Source organism: Mus pahari, chromosome 1 (assembly GCF_900095145.1).
Source record: "Mus pahari chromosome 1, PAHARI_EIJ_v1.1, whole genome shotgun sequence".
NCBI classification, from domain to species: domain Eukaryota; kingdom Metazoa; phylum Chordata; class Mammalia; order Rodentia; family Muridae; genus Mus; species Mus pahari.
In genome coordinates, this window is record NC_034590.1 from 2,071,231 (window position 1) to 2,086,031 (window position 14,801).

The 14,801-nt window shown below is 50.7% G+C and overlaps 1 protein-coding gene across 1 annotated transcript in view; it reads right to left on the bottom strand.

Annotated features, from left to right (window-relative positions):
• The window catches only part of Ryr1 (ryanodine receptor 1), a 126,862-nt gene that overhangs the window by 68,859 nt on the left and 43,202 nt on the right, over nucleotides 1-14,801 (bottom strand). The window contains exons 34-47 of the mRNA XM_021211089.2: nucleotides 13,363-13,975; nucleotides 11,000-11,263; nucleotides 10,495-10,695; nucleotides 10,059-10,170; nucleotides 7,468-7,614; nucleotides 6,345-6,618; nucleotides 4,947-5,061; nucleotides 4,726-4,858; nucleotides 4,102-4,196; nucleotides 2,996-3,131; nucleotides 2,621-2,807; nucleotides 2,426-2,534; nucleotides 894-1,014; nucleotides 640-809 (exon numbers count right to left, since the gene is read on the bottom strand). Coding sequence (XP_021066748.1) covers nucleotides 640-809; nucleotides 894-1,014; nucleotides 2,426-2,534; nucleotides 2,621-2,807; nucleotides 2,996-3,131; nucleotides 4,102-4,196; nucleotides 4,726-4,858; nucleotides 4,947-5,061; nucleotides 6,345-6,618; nucleotides 7,468-7,614; nucleotides 10,059-10,170; nucleotides 10,495-10,695; nucleotides 11,000-11,263; nucleotides 13,363-13,975 — 2,677 coding nt within the window. The remainder of the gene's footprint in view (nucleotides 1-639; nucleotides 810-893; nucleotides 1,015-2,425; nucleotides 2,535-2,620; nucleotides 2,808-2,995; nucleotides 3,132-4,101; nucleotides 4,197-4,725; nucleotides 4,859-4,946; nucleotides 5,062-6,344; nucleotides 6,619-7,467; nucleotides 7,615-10,058; nucleotides 10,171-10,494; nucleotides 10,696-10,999; nucleotides 11,264-13,362; nucleotides 13,976-14,801) is intronic.

Here is a 14,801-nt window from a genome sequence, read left to right on the forward strand (position 1 = left end):
CACACACACACACACACACACACACACACACACTCGAAAGCCAGGAACTTGATTTAGCTGTTCTGCAATGCTGGCCTCCTGCACAGGATCTCATGTAGCCAGGGCTGGCCCGGACTCTTCCCTGCCTTTCCTCCAAAGTGCCGCGATCACAGGCACGCCCAGCCTCTCGTTGTTGCTTCAGTTTTTGTTTTGTTTTGTTGGTTGGTTGGTTTGTTTTGAGACAGGGTCTCATTATGTAGGTTTGGCTAGCCCAGAACTTGCCACATAGACCACAGTGATTAGCCTGCCTCTGCCTCCTGCGGGATTAAAGGTCTGCAGCCCCACACCTAACTTCACTTTGTTTTTGTTTTGTTTTTGAGACAAGGTTTGCCTGTAGCTCAGTGAACTCTCTGTCCTCTGGCCTTTATCTCCCTGATGCTAGGTAGAAGGTGTGTACCGCTACACGCGGCCAATGCTTTCTTGTAACTGAAGGTAGTGGGGGAGTCGTGCCCTCTCTGTCTTTCATGGGTTTTTGTCTTCTATCACAGAGGTGAGGATCAGGATAGGCATGCAGTCCCAGATCTGCAGATGCTGTGTCTCAGCCTATTAGATGTCCTGGGTGGAGGCATGTGGGTGACTAGCCAGGTGGGAGTTGCTCACCGTGTCCAGTGAAGCAGCCGCCCTCATGTCAGGAAGGAACCCCACATCCAGCACATGCAGCAAGAAGTCCTGGTTCTCAATGCCATACACTCGGTCCAGGAAAAGCACCATAGATGCCTTGTGGTCAGGCACGAAGGATGCAGACATCTTCGGCTGAACCAGTGCGCCATCTACAGGCAGGGATAGTGGGCTGTGAGCATGTCCTCCTTCCCAGCCCCGCTCCCTCAACAATTCCCTCCCCACCCCCCACCTACCTTTGCCCAGGGTGGGGATCTGCAGTGGGAGGCTGATGATGCCCACGAGGTCATCCAAGGGCACGAGAGACCGAAGGATGGCACGGATCCTCAGGGCCTCACCCTTACCGGCTTGAATCAGCTGGAGGTGGTGCACAGGGCAAGAGGCATGTCATCAGACGATGGTGCCCCGTCTGGGACTTGTTCTATTCTAACCATTCCCGATGCACTGACAGTAAAGCAAGCCTCCTTTGTGTATATGTCTTGTATGCATTGTGTGCATGTGCATACCTTGGAGGTGCATGCATGTGTTACATGTGTGTGCACATGTGTATGTGTGTGTGTATGCACATTTGTGCACTTGTACCCCCATGTAAAGGCCAGAGGTTGGTTGATGTCAGGTGTCTTTCTCCATTGCTTTTCCTTGTTTCTTGAGAAGGAGTCTCTCTCTGAGCCTGAAGCTCGTTGCTCCACCTAACATAGCTGTCCAGTTGTCCCTGGGGATGCCGTTTTGTGGGACATTGTTTCTTTTTTCAGGTGGAGGTGTTTTATTTTGTTTGAGACAGAATCTCTCTGTTACACAGCCCTGGCTGGCCTGGAACTCCAGTCTGGTCTGGAACTCCCAGAGATCCACCTGCCTCTACCTCTTAAGTTTTGGGATTAAAGGCTTGCACCCCCGTTTCTGGCTGTTTAGTTTATTAGGGGGCACACATGCTACGGTGTATATGTTGAGGTTGGAACACAACTAATGGGAGTCGGGTCTCTCCTTCCACCATTGGTGACCAAAATCAAGTCACCATTTGGTGGCAGGTAGCAGGTGCCTTCACACACTGAGCCAGTGGCCCCTTGTTTGATAATTATTTTATTTTATGTACATTGGTGTACATTGGTCTGTGTGAGAGTGTCAGAGCCCCTGGAACAGTAATTACGGACAGTTGTGAGCTGTCATGTGAGTGCTGGGAATTGAACCCAGGTCCCCCAGAAGAGCAGCTAATGCTCTTAACCATGGAGCCATCTCTCCAGCCTACCCCCTTGTTTGTTTTTTTTAGACAAGTTCTCACGTAATCCAGGCTGGCCTCCAACTTGCTATTTAGCCAAAGATGGCAAGGAACTCCTGATCCCCCTGCCTTCATCTCCCAAGTTTTGGGACTACAAGTGTGGGCCACCATACACAGCTATGAGATAGGTCTCGTCATGTAACTTGGCCTGGCCTCAGACTCAGTACCCCTGCCTCTACAGTGCTGTGATCATAGGTGTGTGTGTCAGGGTGCCACACTGGCACCAGTTTTGGCTCCACTCTCCCTGAAGGATCCCTCTACTCCTTCCATGAGTCCTTTGCTTCTTCACATCTTGTCTCTTTCTTCTCCTGGGTGGGCTCCATGGGATTGGAACCTGAGGGTGCCTTGGTCATGAGTGTATGCCCAGCATCACAGCCCAGGACCACACCCAAGTGAGTCATATGAATGCTGTCCAGTGCCTGAATGCTGAGGTGGAAGGCTGATCATTCACACCCACCCCCCTACCTTGTTTCCCCCCACCCCCTCAGGGCTTACATGCGTCTCAGGTGCACAGCGTCCTAGCAGGTCAATCAAGGCAGCATAGAAGGACATGATGGCATGTCCCAGGTGTACCCGGTTTTCTTCAGGGGGCTCCTCACCAAAGCTGGAGAGGAGAAGGTGGTGGTTAGAATCCAGGGACACGGTAGTGATGGCTACCCTCCTGAGAAGGGGACAGGGACGGGGACTCACTGCTCACGTCGCCGGTCCCTGCGGACACCTGGCCCATCCCGTGCGGGATCCTCAGAGATTCGGATGGCCTCTTCGATGGCGGCCAGTAGCCCTGAGCCACCCTCACCCCGCAGGGCAGGTCCAAAGCACTCGGGCTTGCGGATCAACAGCCGCACGACCACATTAGCATTCTCTTCCACGCTCTCACCTGGCACCCAGAAAGTTCAAGAGAGCTCTTGGAGAACCCCCACACAACCCCAGAAGCCAACACACTCAAGGGTAATGTCAGGTCCCTGTTGACCTGCAAGTCCACTTAAAGGGATTCCCCTCCCAGGGGATGGATGTCACCAGAAAGAAGCTTTAGCCAGTGACCCCATAGGTCCCACTCTGCCTCACCATTTACAAAGACGGCAAAGCGCAGGAAGTCCAGGTAGCGTTCGCCCCCACAGGGATTCCATCCGATGTCAGGATAGCCTTTGGCCAGGAGCATGGGGCAGCTTTGTAAGCCACACCCTGCCAGGTACGACACAACCTGCAACGTGGAAATGGAGCTTAGTCCAAGACCACTCTCTTCCCCAAGATTTGGGCGTGCTTCAGAGCTCCTCAGCCACACACACCCGCAGATCCTAGTCTCATCCCTGAGCATCCTTATCTACCTCACAACCCACCCCATGAACATGAGCCAGGTCTTCCTTCCCCTGCCCAACACTGGTTCTATCTCACTTGTGATAAAACCCAGCATCCTTGCCATGGCCCACAGGACCTCACACGACCTCCGTGACGTCACCTCTCGCCACTCAGCCCCCACTACTTCTGTCCCAGCCATCACCCGCCCTCTGCTGCTCCAAGGCCACTGTGCTGTTCCCTCCTGAGGTCTACTGAGCTGCTCACATCATTCTGAGCTTTATTCAAATGCTTCTTTCTCAAGCTTCTTTAACCAGTCTTTTGTTTTGTGTTGTTTTGCTTTGTTTTAACAAGGTCTTTCTAATGCAGCCTTGCAGGAACTCACTATGAATATCAGGCTGGCTTCAGACTCACAGACTCACGCCTGCCCCTGCCTCAGAGTGCTGGAACTGACTGCGAGCCACCATGCCTGGCTTATAAATGCTTATAAATCATGATCACATATTCCCTAAACAGATTAAGTGACAGAGGTCAGAAGAAGCTGTCTCTTTCCTGGGCCACTCAGCGAGGAGTGGAACTGACTAGTGTTTGAACTCCAAAGGCTCTGTAGCCCTACTCCTCCATGATAACCAGGGCCACCCGGATGGGAGCGTAGCCCATAGACCTGCTCCCAGCCCCTCTTCTGCAGAGTAAAGGAGACACTGGCTGCTGGCTGCTCCTTGCAAGTCAGCCCCCTTCTGATTGAGCCCTGGCATGGCCAGCACAAGTCAGGCTGCTTCTGATTGGACCCTGGGATGGCCAGCATCAGTCTGAACAGGGTGCTCATAGCTGGCATGTGCCCACACAGTTGGGCATGACCAGGCCTCCTCCAGCCACACCTTTTCCAAGTCTTGCTCTTGTAATGCCAAGGCTAGTTCGTTGTTGTCAATGACAGAAGCAGCAGCTACATCCAAGGGTGTGGAGCCCTGCATGCCTGTGGGGACAAAGAGCAGTTAGAGTTCCCCACTCTTTTTTTTTTTTTAACTATTTAAGTGCATCTGTGTGTGTGTGTGTGTGTGTGTGTGTGAGAGAGAGAGAGAGAGAGAGAGAGAGAGAGAGAGAGAGAGAGAGAGAGATATGCAGGTGAACGTGGAAGCCAGCAGAGGACACCAGATCCTTTAGGGCTGGAGGTGGCTGTGAGTCACATAAACTGGATTCTGGGATCTGAACTCTGGTCCTTCTGATAGAGCAATAAGCACCCTTAGCCAGTGAGCAATCTCTCCAGCCCCTCTCAACGCCTGATGGTGCCTCCTCCTGACCACCCCCTTTGCAAAACGTGCTAAGTGTCTCTGCTGGTCTCTGCTTTCGAATCCCAGTGCTTGGGACTCTAGGTTGATGATATCTGAGATTGCACTTTATTCTCTGGCTGCTCTGTGAACTGTGGGTCAGTCAAGGTTGTCTGAGCCACTGTTTCCTAGTTTGGGGTCTCATGGTAGCCCAGGCTGGCTGCGAGGAGAGCTCACCCAGGCCAATGCCGCTGTTCTCCAGCAGGTAGCTAAGGTGATCAAACATGGAGCGCTGGTTCTGCCGGCTGATTCGGCAGAAGTAGCAGAGGAAGCGGCAGCAGCTGGTCACCATCTTGGGGAAGCGGATCTCCTGCAGGGAGCAGACAGGGAGGGCCAGTGGTGAGTGCCTGCTCTCTGCGTCCCCCTCCCGAGCCGACACGCCCATCCAGGCTCCTCACCTTTGACTCTCTGCCCCCAAGGACGTTCACCATGACCTCCATGACAGTTTCATGCATACCCAGGGCTCTCATCAGGTTTGGGTGTTGGTAGAAGACTTTGTTATTCATGATGTTCCTGTGAACAGACAGGATGTGTGGGGTAAGTGCAGCCTGGGGGCGGGGCATACATCCAGGGAGATTCATGGTCACCATGGTGACAACAGTCCGCACTCTCTAGGTGCCTTTTGCAGATCTAAATTCATCCATTCTTTTTTGTTTGTTTGTTTGTCTGTTTGTTTTTAGTTAGGTTTTGAGACAAGGTCTCACTCTGGTACCCAAGGCTAGCCTGAAACTATGTAGCCCAGGGTGGCTTAGCATTCACAGTAATCCTCCCTTTCCAGCCTTCCACATGCTGAGATGGCAGGGGTGAGCTACCACCTCGCTCTTCAAAGAATCAGGATTACATCCACTCTGGGAGGGAGCAGTTATATTTATGGGATCTCACAGACACAGAAAATGAGGTCTAGATCCAAGGCAGGCTCCCCTAAGGTAGAGATCTTTGCCACGCTGCCTGCAGCATCCCCAAATGTCTGTGAGGGTCCGGCATACAGTAGGAGCTTAAATGGCTGAGTTGCATTCGACTCAATGCTCAATCCTTTCACAATGTAGCATTATTTAAAACAATGTTTAAAAATTATTTCTATTTATGTGTATAAGTTCATGTATACCATGCACACGGAGGAACTAGAGTTATGGGCAGTTGTGAGCTGCCTGATGTGGGTGCTGGGAATAGAACCCTGGTCCTCTGGAAGAACACTAAGTGCTTTTAACCACTGAACCAATCTCTCCAGTGCTCCCCCATTTAGTATTTATTTGTTTCTTTGTGTGTATGCAGGGGAGGTACATGCACCCCACAGAAAATTTCCTGGAGTTCCTTCTCTCCTTCCACCACATGTGTCCTGGGGATAGAACTCAAGTCTTCAGGCTTGGCGGCAATCACCTTTACCCACTGAGCCATCTCACCAGCCCAATTATTAATATTTATTACTATTCTGAGACAGGATCTCACTATGTATCCCAGGGTCTCACTATATATGGTCTAAAACTTCCTATGTAGCCCATGATGGCCTGGAACTCAAGATCCTCCTGCCTCAGCTTTCTGGATGCTAAGATGACAGGCCTGAGATGCTACCCCAAATCTGCTAGCTTGTTACTCTACTCACAGGTCCCTGAAGCGCCATGGCCTCTCTAAAGGGGAGGCATGGTCCTTCCCTTTGTTAACAGCAGAGGACTTTAAGCTCAGAAACAGCAGATATGCCAAGAGTCACAGTGACCAAGAGCTTCTGAGGAGGGTTAACCATTAAGGACAAAGGGACATCATGGGGAAGAGGGGCAGTACAGTCAGGGAGGTGCTCTCACCCAATGCTCTGGATCATGAGGTTCTCCTCCTGGGGACCCATCTGCACAATGAGCAGTGAGCGGATCTGGCCCAGGCACTCCAGCAGGCTCATGGTGTCCTCTACCGAGGACAGAGAGATTGTGTAGGCCCGGGGTAGGGCACGCAGCAGCTCGCCAAGCCCATCATACTGCCGGTGCAGGAGGCTGAACATGGCACGGACCAGCTCCGGGCTCTGAACGAAGTCCTCCTGGGCCCAGCGCACCACCGTGTGGGACACCAGCTCCTGCAAGGACTCTGGGGAAAGGTTGGGACACTGGGTTGCATCTCTGAACCAGAGGAGCTGGCCGCCCTTCTCTGTGGCCATCTGCCCTGTCTTCCACCTGCCACAAGCACTGGGATTCAAAGGACTTTTCTATTGTCCCAGGAATCCACCCCCCCTCCTTTCCTCCCTCCCCTGGCTTCTGCAGCCACCTATAGTCATGTGTGTGTGTGTGTGTGTGTGTGTGTGTGCGCGCACGCTCATGCACACACACACACACACACACACACGCACACACACACACATATACATCATTATCCCAGCACTCAGGAGGCAGAGGCAGGAGGATTTCTGTGAGTTTGAGGCCAGCCTGGTCTACAGAGTGAGTCCCAGGTCTACAAAATGAGACCTCCTCTCAAAACAAAGCAACCTCCCCCCCCCAAACACCCAACCCTCCCCATATCCAAAACCAAGCCCCCTCCAAAAAGAAAACCAAAAACCAAACCAAACCAAAAAAAAGTTACAGGATCAAACTTCTACCCAACATTAGAGACTCTGTCTAGGGCGCGGCTAATACACAGTTTGTGACCCCAACACGGACCTGGGTTTTCTAATTCCTCCTATAGTAGTCATCAGTATGAGGGAAACTGAAGACACTGCCACACAGTCATCGCAGCCCGCACATTTGCACACAGTCAGCTGCAGCCCGCACATTTGCACACAGTCAGCCGCAGCCCGCACATTAGGCTACCTCTCCGAGCACCATCATGTCTCCCAACTCTTGCTTTCCTGTTCCCGTTTGTCTATGCTCCCTCACAGGAGCCTGATACAGAGAGCTTGGAGCTGCCTGCCCCGCCCTGTCTCCCTGGTGCCCCAGTCCTCACGAGGCTTGTGCTCCTCAGCTGCTGGCTCCTCCTCAGGCTTCTCCTCTGTCTTCTTCACCAGCTTCACTTTTTCCAACAGGCTCATGAGGCGGCTGCCCAGAGTACTCTCCTCCTCTGGCTCCTCCTCCTCTCCCTCCAGCTGGATTCCTGGAGGTGGGTAAGACAGTATGGGACGCCACTCTAGTGCTTGCTTATTCATCTGTTCATTCATTCATTCACTCACTGACGCATTCACTAATCCATTTATTCATTCACTCACTCATTCATTAGCCCATTCATTCATTCACTCACTCACTCATTAGCCCATTCACCCACTCACTCACTCATTCATTCACTCATTCATTAGTCCATTCATTCACTCACTCACTCTCTCATTCGTCCATTCATTCACTCACTCATTCATTAATCCATTCATTCATTCATTCACTCACTCATTCATTAGTCCATTTACTCACGCACGCACTCATTCATTCACTCACTCATTCATTAGCCCATTTACTCACGTGTGCACTCACTCACTCACTCACTCACCCATCCAATCATCTGTCCCCTTCTCACTTAGGCAAATTCTCTGGGAAGTTCTCCTCTTCTCCCTATGCCCATGTGTTTACTGACTAAGTCGTTCTGTGAAGAATAATCTAGATTGATCTAGAATTCCTTGTCCTGCTTCCACCTCCCACGTGATGGGATGACCGTTGTGTGCTGACATGCCTGGCTATACTGATTTTTATTAATTTGGGGGAAAAATTGTTGGGTTTTTGAGACAGGATCATGTTGGCCAGACTTGGTCTTCAACTAGTTATGTAGCCCAGGCTAGCCTCAAACTTGAGGTGATTCTCCTGCTGCAGCCTCCTGAGTAGGAAGAGCGCTGATACAAACCACCATTCCCAGAAGCAGTGTCTTTCAGAGCAACAGGACAGAGGGGAAAGAAAAGAACAAAGTGTCGAAAGAATAAAAAGGCAGGGCTGGAGAGGTGGCTCTTCCAAAGGTCCTGAGTTCAAATCCCAGCAACCAACCACATGGTGGCTCACAACCATCTGTAATGGGATCTGATGCCCTCTTCTGCTGTGTCTGAAGACAGCAACAGTGTGCTCACATAAAATAAATAAATCTTTTTTACAAAAAAGATAGGGACTAACTTCTGCAAGCTGTCCTCTAACTGTTGCACAGATGCACACACACACACACACTCACATACATACACTTATATCACACTCACATACACTTCACACATTAATATCTTTAAAGCAGGCTGCAGAGATTTACTAATCTAAAAAAGCAGAAAAAATAAAAGAACCATAAGCATAAGGGAGTCCAAGAGACTGTGGGACACAGTGAGGCACAGTACACTCATACTGAGACCCCAGATGGAAAGAGGAAGATGAAAAAACACACTGAAGAAATAATTGCTCAAGGCTTCCCAATATTGGTTTTAAAAATGTTAATTTACATTTCCAAGACAATGAAACTTCAAATAAGATCAGCTCAAAGGTCTCCATACTTGGACACTACAACTCAAGCCGTTGAAAAGCAAAGTCAAATTCTTGAAAGTCAGGCAGAGAAAAATGACTTATCACCGACAAGAGAATCTCAGTAAGATTCTCGGATGGTTTTTCATCAGAAACTGTAGAAGACTGTCATCTGCCTCTCGTGCCAGCATCCTCTCGCCACTGAATCAGCGAGCCAGGTACTCAGTTATTTATTTACCTCATTTATTTGTTCATCCATCTTTCTTAAAAATTCTTACTACATTTGTGTGTGTGTGTGTGTGTGTGTGTGTGTGTGTGCGCGCGCGCGCGAGCGTGTGTGCGTGCTGGGACACACATGTGGGTAGATGACAGCTTGCAGAAGTTAGTTCTCTTTTTTGATAGTGTGGGTCCTGGGAACTAAACTTAGGTTGTCAAGCTTGGTAGCAAGCGCTTTTACTTGTGGAGCCATCATGATGGCCATCTGTCCATGCTTCTGGCCCTCAGTTTGCATCCACCCAGTCACCTGCCTGCACCCAGCCAGCCCAGGCATATCCTCCCGTCATTGTCTATCTGTGCAACCATATATTCATTCATTCATTCAACCAATCATTATATAGCACCAATACATGGGCGTTTTGTTTTTGTTTTTGTTTTTGTTTTTGTTTTTGTTTTTGTTTTTGTTTTTCAAGGGTTTCACAGCCCTGGCTGCCTTGGAGTTCACTATGTAGTCCAGGCTGGCCTCAAACTCAGAGATTCCCCTGCCTCTGCCTCCTGAGTGCTGGGGTTAAAGGTCAGCACCACTACACACAGCTTAAGATTTATTTATTTGTACTATACTTGTATGAATGTTTTGCCTATATGTATGTAGTGTACCATGTGTTTGTCTAGTGCCTGTAATAGCTAGAAAGTTGTTGGATATTCTGAAACTGGAGTCACAGATAGTTGTGAGCTGCCATGTCTGTGCTGGGAATCGAACCCAGGTTCTCTAGAAAAACAGCCAGTGTTCTTTATTACTATTACAGCCCTTACATTGGGTGTTTAAGATCAGGAAATCTTACCGAAACTCAGGTGAGATTGCAAAAGAAAGCTTTGGAAAAGGACTCTCTGAATTTCTCTCCTTACCACAGTGTGCCAGCAGGTCTTGGTGAAAGTTGACTAACTCCTGTCGGATCTCTTCAGGGAGAGGGCACTCTTCCTCGTCTGCACCGTTTTTGAAGTGCAATAGCATGTTGATCTAGAGAAAGATTAAACACCAGAATAAAGACCTTCGACCTCAGATCAGGGTCATAGATCCAATCATCAATCTCTACGACTAGGACCCCTTCCCCAAATGTGAGTTAGTAAAGAATATTTGAGGGACTAGAAGCAGAGGTTATGAAAGGGGCATGACCAGTCTCTGGTGGCTCCGAGGTTAGTTCCTGAGTGGGAGGGGTTAACACATAATTTCAAGGCTCAGGCACCGGTTTTGAAGGGGACCGATATCAATCAGTTGGGACCAAGGGAAGTTGAGGTTAGGGTTTAGATAGTGAGACCAGCTGGAGTTCAGGGGTCAGAGGACCTGTTCCTGGGGCGGAGAGCGGAACTCTCGGGTGCGCCTCGCAGTCTCGGCGGCGCTCATGGTGAAGGCTTTCATGAGGAGGCCATAGCGACCCCGCTGGTTGCCCTGCAGCTTGTCCACGTAACACTCCGCAAAGGCTGCCAAGGACTCCACCCGGTGCTGCAGCTCTTGGTCACAGAAATACTCCAGGAGGTGGCACATCTGTGGGAGCGCAACCACACAGTAAGAGGCTTGGTAGGGACACCATCAGGGGTTCCTCGACACCGCCAATGCTTTCTCTCCCCTCTCCCTGGCCCTGGCCAGCCTCAAACACCATCGCTTGCATCCTTCATGGCTTCCTCTCGTGAGGAAATCTGCGCGACCACTCCGAAGCCAGCACCACCCCACTGCTTTCTGCATCCCCACAGCTTCCCATCAGCGCTGGACAAAGCCCAGGGCTCCGGCTCCAGCAGACTAGGTACCTCCGAGCCCAGATGGATGGAGGCCAAAAGACAGGGAAACCCACCTGTAATTTCACAGACTCCGGCAGTTTCATTTGCAGCAGCCCCTCCTCCAGCTCTTCCTTCTCCTCTTCTGCGGCCTCCTCTGCTTCTTCTTTTTCCTCATCTTCCTTCTCGTGTGCCTCTTCCTCTTCATCCTCCTCTTTCTCCTCCTCATCTTCCTCTTCCTCCTCTCCCTCCTCCTCCACCTCTTCTTCCTCCGTGAAGACTTCAGGCTCAATCATCTTCAGGATCTGCTTCACATCCTCGTCACTAAAGACACCCATCACCTGCGGGAGAAGGGCCGAGTCCTTCCCAGTGGCCAGGAAGGCCTCATGATCTCGTCCCAGCCCCACTTTCCAGCACTGCTTCTCCTGCACACACCGGAGCATCCCAGCAGCGATCAATATGGCTCCTCCCATAGGCACAGTGCCATTGCTGTCTGGCTGCCCTCCTTCCTTAAGATCCCTCAGTGCAGTAGGATTTGAATGGGATAGGGTCAAGATACAGGATATGCATTTAGGAAATTGTCAGAGAAAAAGATAAAACTTCCTTAACCCCCTCCCCTGGTCCACATCCATGTCTCACCCATGTGGCCCACCCCACATCATCATAAGCACCACCCTCCCTTCCTTCACAGGTGTCTTTCCTCTCAAGCCTCAACACAGGTGACTCTGAGACGAGGCATGCTCTGTACCTAATAAAGGCCTACAAGGGTCCCAGCATACATCAGCTCTCACGTGACACAGTGAAGATGCTAATCGATTGACTGACTACGGAAGGGAAGAGTGGGGGGTCAGAGGAACAAACAGAGAGAGGACGGGTCGGCTGGCTAGAAGAATTGTTAGACTGACGTATGGAAACTTGCAGGGGATGAATGAACGAGTGAATGACTGTGTGATAGGGAGATGGAGGAAGGGTGGAAGAAGAGATGGCAGATGAATGAGATGAGGACACGTGGTGTATGAGTAGGCAAATGGATGGACTGAGTGAGAATGGTCCCCAGAAGCTCATGTATTCCCATGCTTGATAAACTGGGAAGACTGGGAGGTGTGGCCTTGTTAGAGCGGGGTGGCCTTACTGGAGGAGGGGGTGGCCTTGTTGGAAGAGGTGTGACCTTGTTGGGGGAGGGTGGCCTTATTGGAGGAGGTGTGTTTCTGGGGTGGGTTTTGTTTTGTTTTGGTTTGGTTTTTTGTTTTTTTTTTCGGAGACAGGGTTTCTCTGTATAGTCCTGGCTGTTCTGGAACTCACTTTGTAGCCCAGGCTGGCCTCGGACTCAGAAATCTGCCTGCCTCTGCCTCCCAAGTGCTGGGATTAAAGGTGTGCGCCACCACACCTGGCTTTGGGGTGGATTTTGAGGTTTTAAAGTCCATTCCAGGCTCAGTGTCCCTTTGTCTGCTGCCTGTGGACTGAGGTGTAAAGCTCTCAGCTCCTGTGCCAGCACCATGGCTGTCTGTTTCCTACTGTGATGATAATGGACCAACCCTTGGAAACTGTAAACAAGCCTCGAGTTAAATGCTTTCTTTTCTAAGAGTTGCTTTGGTCCCTGTGTGCTTCCCAGCCATAGAACAAAAACTAAGACAGACTGATAGTAAGTGTAGATACATGAGCAGACAGACAGGGAAACTGGATTGATGGACGGACAGACTGGTTTGTGCACTAAAAGCTGATGAATGTGTATATATGGTTGAATGGTATATGGGTGTATGAATAAAGCAGAACATGAACTAAATGGTGGAGAGAAGGATGGCTAGGTGGACAAACAGCACAATGAACATAGATAGTTGGGTGGACATCAGATGGATGGGCAGGTGCAGGTACGCAAAGGGACGTGGAAATGGATGGATTTGTGGCTGGATCTACAAATGGATGCACAGGTGAAGGGAAGAAGGCCATGACTGGCTATATGGAAGGAATATGTATTAATAGATGAGTATGTATTATACATGTGTTAGAAGATAGACGAACATGGGATCATGTGTGAATGAATGTGAAGATAGGAGATTGATACATTGAAAATGATGAATGAATGGATGGATGGATGGTAGTTGGAAAAGCAGGAGGTTGGAAGCACTTATAAATGGAGGTGTAAAGGCATGAGTGGAAAACTGAGTGGACAGGAAGTTAAGCATGAATGAACAAATGGTTGGTAGGACGGGGAGATGGGGGAAAGAAGAAGATATTGAGAAACACAAATGGAGGATAGGTGAGTGGATTAAAGGAAGAGTGAATGACAGTCGGGTGGATGATGGATAAATTGGAAGGTGGGTGTAAGATGGGTGGAGAGATGAATGGATTGTAGAATGTGCAAACTTGATACGCCACCCAAGATGGACGCACAACTTCGAATCTGGAATAATGGGGGAGGGAAACCGGAAGGAGCCATTACCAGGAGGGTAGACACAAGCTTGAGCACCGGCACGAACTGGAACTCCACAGAGCCCCCAACCGGGTCGCGAGCATGCTGTCCTCCGTCACGCACGGCTTCCCCCAACATTCTCAGCGCCTTGTCTCGCAGAGCCTCCAGAGGGATGGCAGGGCTGAGGCGAGCCGGAGCTTCTGTGGCCCCAGCAGCTGGCAGGGCGACCACAAAACACGGGGGTGAGAAGTGGTGTGGGGGTCTCAGGGAGGTTGTGACCCCAACGCCAGGCAGGCCATGGCGGCGGGGCCCATCTTCCGCACTTCGTCCGGGTGGGAAAAGCGTGAGGGCGCGGGTCTCCGGCGTGAGCGGCACGATGTACTCAGAGAGCATGGAGCGACGGCTGCGGCAGGCGCTTTCGAGGTGGATGCTGATGAGAAGGTCGTAGTAGCCTGCACGCAGAGGACCTGGCATGCGCGCGTCCTCCAGAGCATGCAACAGCTGTGCCTGGTCCACGTGGCTGCACAGGGCATGAGCCACGCGGTTGTTGCCCAGGGCGCACACCGAGCGGTAGAGCGAGAGCGTGTGCGAGTGGAAGCGTTGTAGGTCCAGCCGCTCAGACAGCTCCAGGATGTCCATGCACCTGCAGCAAAGATATGGCACACAGTCAGGGGCAGTGGATGGGGACAGAGACCTCAGAGCCGCTCGGGAATCTCAAGTGTCTTGCAGGGTCAGGCTCCAAGGTGGCTCTGGCTCTGGATCTAGGAGTCTTTCCATGGTCTTGATAGTCCCTAAGGCGCTTGAGTACTTTCCACCCTACACAGAATTTCTGGAATAGTCTGACTCTGAAGTTGTGGGGACAACAGAAAATACCGGGTAACCCCTGGATGTAGCTGAGATGTCCCAGGATAGGGGCTTGAGCTCTTTATTGCAGGTTCCAAGCACACCGAGTCAGCCTGAGGAGAATTTGCTAAGTATGGTGGGAGACACTTGGGAGGTAGAGAAGAAAAATCAGATGTTCAAGGCCATCCTCAGCTCTACCAGTTCAGGGCCAGCCTGGGCTACAGGAGACCTTGTCTCAAACAAAAACTTTAGGAGAGATACCATCTCAAGATCATAACTTATAGCCGGGCATGGTGGCACACACCTTTAATCCCAGCTCTTGGGAGGCAGAGGCAAGCGGATTTCTGAGTTCGAGGCCAGCCTGGTCTGCAAAGTGAGTTCCAGAACAGCCAGGGATACACAGAGAAACCCTGTCTCAAACACCCCCCCCCCGAAAAATATACCTTATAATATTTTAAGAGCTAGGGCTATGGCCCCGCTGGTAGAGCACTTGCCTAGCATGCGAGAAGCCCTAGGTTTAATCTCTAGCACTGCATTCATAAAAAAAATGTCTAACATCTGGGTTGGGGAGTTTGATCAGAGCTCAGTCTGGGCTCTCTGAGTCAGATTTAGTGTCCCTGTAGTGT